General features: G+C 56.0%; 1 protein-coding gene across 1 annotated transcript in view; it reads left to right on the forward strand.

The window, feature by feature from the left end:
- KY (kyphoscoliosis peptidase) overlaps positions 1-7907 on the forward strand; it is a 44089-nt gene extending 36182 nt beyond the window's left edge. The window contains exons 9-11 of the mRNA XM_042956716.1: positions 1400-1588; positions 2834-3024; positions 6736-7907. Of these exons, the coding sequence (XP_042812650.1) occupies positions 1400-1588; positions 2834-3024; positions 6736-7631 (1276 nt within the window). The 3' untranslated portion in view covers positions 7632-7907. The remainder of the gene's footprint in view (positions 1-1399; positions 1589-2833; positions 3025-6735) is intronic.
- Positions 7908-8330: the final 423 nt, after the last annotated feature.

Consider the following 8330-nt stretch of genomic DNA (forward strand, 5'->3'; position numbering starts at 1 on the left):
CATATATTTTTAGAGGGAAAATTTCCAGTTCCTGTGATGAATGCAGAACCATTCCCCCTGCTGGTTACCTGGAGAGGCTGTGTGGCCCTCTTTTGGAAGGCCCCTGAGCCTGCAGGCCTGGTCCGCAGAAGGACCCTGGCCCTGGCCACCAGGGACCACTGGGCCTGATCCACACCCACAGTACAGAATTGCTTCATATGAGGGAAGTGCAGACTCAGCGGGTACCTTGCATGATACTCAAAGGAGCTACATTTGAGGGGCCACCATGAACGTCCTGGATAGCATGCACTGTGTGTTTATTATACCCATCTGCCACAAGTGAAGGAAAAGGGTCATGAAGAAGGAGCACCTTTCTCTAATTCACACAAAGGCCCCCAGGAGAGCTAGCACAGGGTGTCCCCGGGGGTCAGAGTAGCGGTCTACACTGGTAACTGCCATGCAGTGGGCAGGGCCACTGAAGAGGAAGTCCAGCTGGTCATGGAGGGACTCTCAGGGCTCTTGCTTTGGCCTTGGGGTGGTGCCTCAGGGTTTCAGCTGTAAATGCCCAGGTTGTAGCTTGCATGATTTCTGTGGTCCCCACAGGTGACCAGCATCCATCCCCCCACTGTCCAGGCCACAAAAAGTGGTGCCACCTAGGTTGTGAGCTCTGGGGGAACACATTCTCGGGAGGGTGGAAAGCTCAGGTTGAGTGAGTGGTCAACATTTTCACCCCCAAAGGACTTCCACAGGGGACTCTGAAACTGTGGCTAGGGCAATCAGTCATCAAATGAGCTTAATGCACCGCAGTGGCCCTGGCAGTCAGCCCTGAGTAATCTTAACAACGGGCCGGTCCTCTCCCAGTCAGGGCTGGAGACACTGGCTGCCCCGCCCCAGGTGTCCCCACGCAGGTGTCCTAGGGCAGTGTCCACTTTCTTCTGTACCCTCACATCCAGCACCCCTCCCTGATACTGGTCACCTAGACCAGCTCCTCAGTCACCTGTTTAGAGCTGCTCTGGTTCTTCAAGAACATCGTCATTTCCTGGGTTTCCATGTTCTTGGGGTGACCCTCACCATTGCACCCACCATCCTCCAGAAGAGCTGCAGGTGAAGCACCAGGCAGGTTCAGTCCAGGGAAGGATGTTTCAGGAGTCTTTAGGGATGCGCAGGCAGTAGGGACTCAAGCCAGTCTGTGCAGGTAGGACCCACCGACCCTGTGTCCCCCTATCCCCCAGCCCTGGAAATAAAAGCCCTCAGGCCATCTGTATGTGGCTTGTGAAAGGCAGGGAAAAGGAAGGGGGCGGGGCAGGGAACTGACGGACAGCAGATATGTCTGAGGCCTGGGGCTGTGGACAGACAGACTTGTGGGGGAGGGGCAGCGCCAGCAGGAGCCCACCTCTCAGACCCCCTGTCCCACCCTCAGGATCGCTGGAGTGCAGTGCATGACCGTGCCTGGCTACTCCAAGGGCTTTGGCTACCAGACAGGACAGAGCTTCTCCGGGGAGTTTGACCATGCCTGGAATGCTGTGTACCTGGAGGGGAGATGGCACCTGCTGGACAGCACCTGGGGCAGCGGCCTGGTGGACTCTGCCACCTCCAAATTCACCTTCCTGTAAGTATAAATCTCAGTTCTGTTGCCTGTCTGCTTGGTGGACATGGGGGAGGTGCCAGGTTGAAGCAGCGGGTAGACAAGCCAGGTGGGTGGGGAAGGTGGGCTCTGCTTGCTGCTGGCCACTCCCGCCCTTCCTCCAGCTCTGAGATGAGCCAGCTCCAAGCCGACAGTAAGGGTCCAGACATTTCTGTCACCTCACCCTCCACCGGCAAAAATCCCTCCTCTGGCTCCCCGTAGCACCCTCCACCCAAGTTCTAAAAGCCCAGCATTTGCCCACAGGCCATACGGGAGACGAAAGGCGGGGCTGAGAAGCTTCTTTAGCAGTCTGTAGATTCCCTTCAGGCCTTTGGCCCATTGAGGCCTTTGGCCCATTGACCGTATTACAGCTCTCACTGGGATGCCAGAATTCTCTTCCTGGTGTCTGCTACCACCAGACACCAGGGTTCCTCCTCCTCCTCTCTGGGCTGAATGCAGCCACATCATAGCTGTGCGGAAGGGGTTATGGCTTGTAGGAAGGGGTGCTGTGGGTGCACAGAGTCACCGCGAGACACGGTGGGGCAGGGTGGCAGGGTGCAGGGCGCTGGAGCATGTCTGTTCTCCAAGGCTTTGACCAACTGTGGTTTTAACCTAAGGCCGTGACATTCATCCTGAATCATAAATGAGAGCACTGTCTCTGATTTTTGCAGTTTAAATCTCTACAGTTCTGCACACAGACCAAATATAAGCTAAGAGTGAAGCATCCCCATCTCAGATGAACCTCCCAATTCTTCTCTTGATCCCTATCACTAACCTCTAAAGAGCCATGTCTCATTGGCCCCAGGGACCAGAGGAGGGCTGCCCACCCAAGACCTTCCCTGCCTGCCGGCCCTCTGCCCCACTAGCTGCACCTGATCCATTGGTTATGCCTTTGCTCCCTCAAATCTCTGTTTGGCTTTGAGACTAGCAGGAGCCCATTCCCCACCTAGACAGCCCCAGTGGACTATGGCCTTCTCTTAAAAGGGGCCTCAGATCCTGCCATGGCTCCTATTTCTGGAAGCAGCCACTGAGGGGCCATCTGCAGTGCTCGTGTTAAGACTGGAGATAGTGGCCCTTCCACTGGGTTGTTGGCAGGACCCCTACTGTGGATGCACTAGGCAAAAGAAGGCCCAAGAGATCCCCTTGCGAGCCCCCGCCTCCTTCTCCACAGAGCTGAGGCCTATCACCCCACATGGCTACTGACCAGCTTCACCCTCCCCCAACCTCTAGCTACAATGAATTCTACTTCCTCACCCATCCTGCACTGTTCATCGAGGACCATTTCCCAGACAACAAGAACTGGCAACTGCTCAAACCTCCTCAATCTCTGAAGCAGTTTGAGAACAACATGTACCACAAGAGTGAATTCTACAACAAAGGGATGCTGAGTGCCCACCCAGAGACTTCGGTGATCAAAACAGGTAAGCCCAAAGCAGGTGGCCAGTGAGGTAGCAGCAGGGACAGAGCAGCCTGCTCTGTACCTCAAGGCATCCGGGCCCCCAGGGGACTTCCCTGCCAGGGCCTGTGAGCTTGCTGTAAGCTGTATGTATGTGCAGGTGCTACTAAGGCAGCCAAGGCCATCAGGGTATCAGGGCAGGACGCAGCCATAGGTCACATTTGCAGGGACAGATGCCTGAGCACACCTACGCATCCTTGCGTAGGAAGTCCTTGGGTTTCCCTAGCCCCTGAGGGCCACACTCACATCCCAACCTGTCAGCAAGTCAGGACTGAAGGGTCCGTAGCTAGGTGAGTCTCTCCCAGTGCCCACAGCAGGGAAAGGACTGCCTCAGGCCTGGCTGTACCCACCTCCCAGTTCAGGTCCTCGACAGAAGCTCACTAGCCTGCTCTGTTGTTCCGACCTCCTGGAAAAGAGGACGTGTTGGCCCAGCCAAGCTGGGATCTGTGTATCAGTGGTCTAACCGGCTAGTGGGGGAGCAATGGGGGTCTCCCAGGACAGAGAACTGGGGGAGGTTTTGTTACGGGGAGTGGCTGCTGAGCAGGGTCTTAGGAGCTGGAAGAGAGCAGGCATCACGGTACACAGGGACAGACATGCACTAGCAGGACACAGCAAGCCCTCCAGCACCCCTAGGCTAGGGCTGGCTCCAGAGGAACAGCCTGGCTTCCTCGGCGCCCTTCCCTCTCTAGCCCAAATGCCCCTTGGCTCTGCTTCCCTCCTGGAGGCAGAGTCCAGCCTTTCCCAGCCAACTTCCCTGGGAGTAGGCAGTGCAGGACACCCAGCTGAGCTGTCCCATGGCTGACCTGGACTGACCTTTGCTCCCCGGATCCCCACAGCGGCCTCGGGCACCCAGCCTGGTGTGTTTGTGCGCTCTGAGGTTTACAGGGGCCACCTGTATGTTGAGGGGAGGGGAGGCCACAGAACTGTGGTCACAAGCCTCACAGGGCTGACTCCAGAGGACTTTGTCTTATGTGTGTTCAAGGCCCTCGTGCCTGGTCTGGGGCTGGGAACATAACCTGGACACACTACAGGGCCCAGCACAACCCTGTCAATGCACCTGCCCCCACCCAGCCACCCACCCACCACACACTTTAGCAAAGGACTGCTGGTCAGCACCATCTCTGCTGCATGGGGCCTGGGAAGGCCTGAGCTCACACTGGCTGTTAGCACAGAGAGGTCTGTGCACGGGTCTGTGGGTGAGCCCCACCCCACACTGCACAGTAATCGGGGTGCAGGGAGCACAGGTGTCCCCACACTCCTTCCAACTGATTTGTCCCTTCCACCTCACAATGGTTGCCGTAACCAGTCTGCTGAGCTCTGGGCTACTTTTTTAAAACTACAAATACCTGGAGGCTCCTGCTGTTAAAATAACAGCATGAGGTTGCTGTCTTTGAGAATGCATTTCGGTGCTTATATCCGATGGGGAGCCTGGTCGGTCTGTTGTGGCCCGTGGAACCACAGGGAAGAATGGACCAGGCTACAGCAACATCAAATTAATAGCAGAGTAGAACTTGCCTTTACAAGAGACACAGAACTGTAAACACTGGGTTTCTTAATATACAGTAATCTCAAATTTGATTCCATATTCATGATGCATATTTAAAGAATTTTTCTTTGTTGGAGCTAGTTTTGTTAAGAGTGGGGACGGGAAGAAAGCAGAAGAGGGAAACAGGTGGGCAAAAGCAGGGAAGGAAGAGGACACAGGATGTAGGGGGTGGAATACCACTGAGACGGATGAGGGGAGGTGGAGGGAAAAGGGATGCAGGGGTGGGTCACAGGCTCCTGCAGAGTCCCTGAAGTCACCAGCCCTTATTTCAAGTCTTCCAGCCATTCAGCTCACCTTTGCCTAGAATCTGCTGGGCCAGGCACCCTGGTCCTTTCCCTGGACAGTCAGGAAAGGAGGCAGGAGTGCAGTTCCCCACAGCCCCACCCCTGCAGGGAAGACAGACATTGCAGAGAACTAATTCATTGCACTGGTGCTAAGTTTCCTGAAGGAGATGCGGAGCTACAAGAGAGGCTTCCCTGGGAGCTCAACGTCACTTGAGGGCTTGGAAAAAGGCTTTTTTTTTTTTTTTTTTGCATTCTTTGCAGTCAGACATTATACTAAGGTCTTACCTGGTTTGGAGGAAAGCAGTGGAGGGAAGAAGACTGTGAAGGCTACTGGATGTGAGGAGGTGTGCCCTGGAGGATGTGAGAGAATGCCCTGTGGTCCCCAAAAGGAGGGTCCTGACTCAGGCCAGGCAGGAGGGACAGGTCTCTCACTGGTCTCCAGTTTGATGGTGACCCACACAAGTGAGCCCAAGAGTGACCAGGTATTTTCCTCGGGGTCCTCGGGCAGCCATGTGGAGGTGCTGGTTGACACTCCACATCAGACATGAATTCCACAGGATCTCACAGCCAACTCTCATGCAAGATGGAACAGACTGGGTCCGTGAGCAGTGGAAGGCTGAGACAGCTTCTGCCCGCTGAATTGGCTTAGAAGAGGAAGCAAAGAGAGAGTAGAGATTCAACCAAGAGAAAGAAAGTAGACAAAGAAAATAGCACCAAAGCACAAAACACTCCACAACTGATATACCAGAAAGGAAAGGGATAGCAGCAAAGATGGGGTGGTGGTCAGCGGGCTGGGAAGAGGGCTAGGCTAGAGAGCATGGTGGGTGAAAGGGGAGAAGAGCACTTCCAGGAGGGCATGCCAGCAGCCCAGACTCTAGGAGGAAGTGACTGAAGTCTTTGGAGAGTGGGGTCAGGGGCCAGAAGAGAGTTAACATGGGTGGAGGGGAAGTGCAGTGGGGGAATGGGTTGGCAGTGGAAGGTAGGGAAAGGTTTCCGCATGGAGGAAGGTGGGTGAGGCTCTGAAAGGAGCCACCACCCCTCCCCATGGTCCCGTGAGGCAGGGAGAACCACGTAGGGGAATGCTCATGGGCTATAAAGCCAGAGAATGGCCACCTGTCCCTAAGAAAGTGACGAGGACAGAGGAAGACAAAACTGGAAGGCACAGGGAGAGGCAGAAGGTGGGTGGATGCAAAAGGCCCTCCCCTTCACCTTTGACCTTTCCAGAGACACACCGAGCCACTTCCCTGTGGGAGGCCTGGGTGGGGGCTCCAGGAGCTAGGAGGCAGCCCCACCCCTTGAGCGCAGCCTTCGGTGGTTAACCATTCCAGCCAGGTTTTAAGGTCCTGCGTTCACCTGACAGCTGCTGACACTGTAAAGAACAGATGCCAGGAGGGGGAGGTGTGAGGCAAGACTCGAGACTGGAAGGAGACAAAGGGTGTCTCTCCAACTGGTCATGGACCCTCTCCCCTGCTCCAAGAACCAGACTAAGCCTCCATGCAACTTTCATCTAATGTGAATCACCTGGGTGGGGCAAGCACATCCAGCCGGGGCAGATTTTCTTTGGAGACCCTCAGCTTTCAGCTCACTCTAAGAGAACCACCCGCAGCGCGGAGGGGAGCCCTTCCAGCGGTGTGCCGCAGCTGGCTCACATCGTGGTCGGTGACATCACTTCGATTGCTTAAAATCCATCGTGCTGAAAGTATTTACACCATGGAAGTGGGCAGCCACTAGAAATTAGGGCTTCCCCCACCCCCACCCCTCGCCCAGAGAGCCAGCTGCTAAACATTTACCAGCAAATCAGCACATACTGGGCCCATCCCACCTGACCCTGGTTCTCTCTCCACAGTGAACGGGAAGGCCACTGTCACCGTTGAGAGCTGCGCCCCCACGCTCTTCATGTTTATGCTCAATGGCAAGCAGGAGCATGGACTGCTGAGCCTCAGGAAGAACGGGATGAAGCTGGACATATACCCTCCAACCGTGGGCACCCACAAGCTGCAGATCTTTGCCAAAGGCAAGTCTGACATCTACAGCTCAGTGCTGGAGTACACGCTCAAGTGCAACTACGTGGACATCGGCGTCCGGCTGCCAGCTGAGCTGCACCAGCCCGTGGGCCCCAGCTGGTTCTCAGAGCAGATGGGCATCATGAAGCCCTCCCACCCCGACCCCATCATCCACACCAGCGACGGGCGCTGCTCTGTCAGCTTCGGCGTGGAGGAGGGCACCAGCGTCCTGGCTTCCCTGCACGGGGACGAAGGCCCCATCACCGAGGAGACGCAGCGGCGCTACATCTTCCAGACGCAGCGGGAGAAGCGGGCAGAGCTCAAAGTCCAGTTGCCCCAGGCCGGCAAGTTTGCCCTCAAGATCTTTGTCAAGAAGAGGCTGGAGCCGGGCAACTATGTCTTCGTCTTCAATTATCTCCTGTGCTGCACCAACACCAAGGTGAACTGGCCCATGTTCCCCGAGAGCTTTGGCAACTGGGGGCAGGACAATGAGCTGCTGGAGCCTCTGTCGGGCGTGCTTCCTGCCAACAGGAACGTCCCGTTCAAACTGAAGCTACATGGCATCGCCAAAGCCCTGGTGAAGGGGCAGGACACGTGGCCCCTGACCCTGAATCAGGAGGGCTACTGGGAGGGCAGCTGCAACACGGCCGGCTGCCAGGAAGTCTATGTCATGGTGCTGGAGAATGCCAACCACAACTTCTACTCCTACATCCTGAAATACAAAGTGAACGCCCAGTGAGGGCCGGCACCCCAGCCACACCCTCCCAGAGGGCCGAGGCCACACTTGCCCAGGGAGGGCCCAACGGGAAGTGCAGAGAGCCCTGGACACCGAGTCTGCATGAAATCACTTCTAGGCCTCTGCCCCAGTCTCTCCGCTCTGCCGCGGGAGCTGTGACGCTTCTGTTCTGATGGCTGCCCTCGGTTGTGGCGGTGGCCGAGGGGACTGAGGCAAAGGCCCTTTAGAAGAAAAAGGTGCTATGTAAATCCAAGGTATTGTAAACTGTACACCACTGCCCAGATGCCCCCTTCTCGTGTTAATGCTGTTGTTGTTTTTATAGGGCTGATGTGGGAAAGCAGGGACACGGCTCAGGCAGAAAGCTTTTCACGTGATGGTGAGAGAGTTCTCCTCTGTGCCCAAGAGGGACCTGATCTGCAAGGCTGAGTTATTCTGAATCACAGAGCCCCTTGCAGGCAGCATCAGTGTTTCTCACCAATTCCTGGACCCCCGGGAGGGTTGCACTGCTGTTTTTTTCCCAGACCTGACCGTCTTCAGCATTCCTCCTGCCTCTCGCTCCTCAAGAGCCTTAGAAAAAAGAAGGTGTGAAGAGGGAGCTGGCCGGCCCACGATGGGCTGGAGGCTCCACAATCCCTGTGCATACCTGTGATGTGGCAACAGAAAAGTTACAAGGGGACTCCCGGTGCCCACCCTTGGGTGTCG

This window comes from Panthera tigris, chromosome C2 (assembly GCF_018350195.1).
Source record: "Panthera tigris isolate Pti1 chromosome C2, P.tigris_Pti1_mat1.1, whole genome shotgun sequence".
NCBI classification, from domain to species: Eukaryota; Metazoa; Chordata; class Mammalia; order Carnivora; family Felidae; genus Panthera; species Panthera tigris.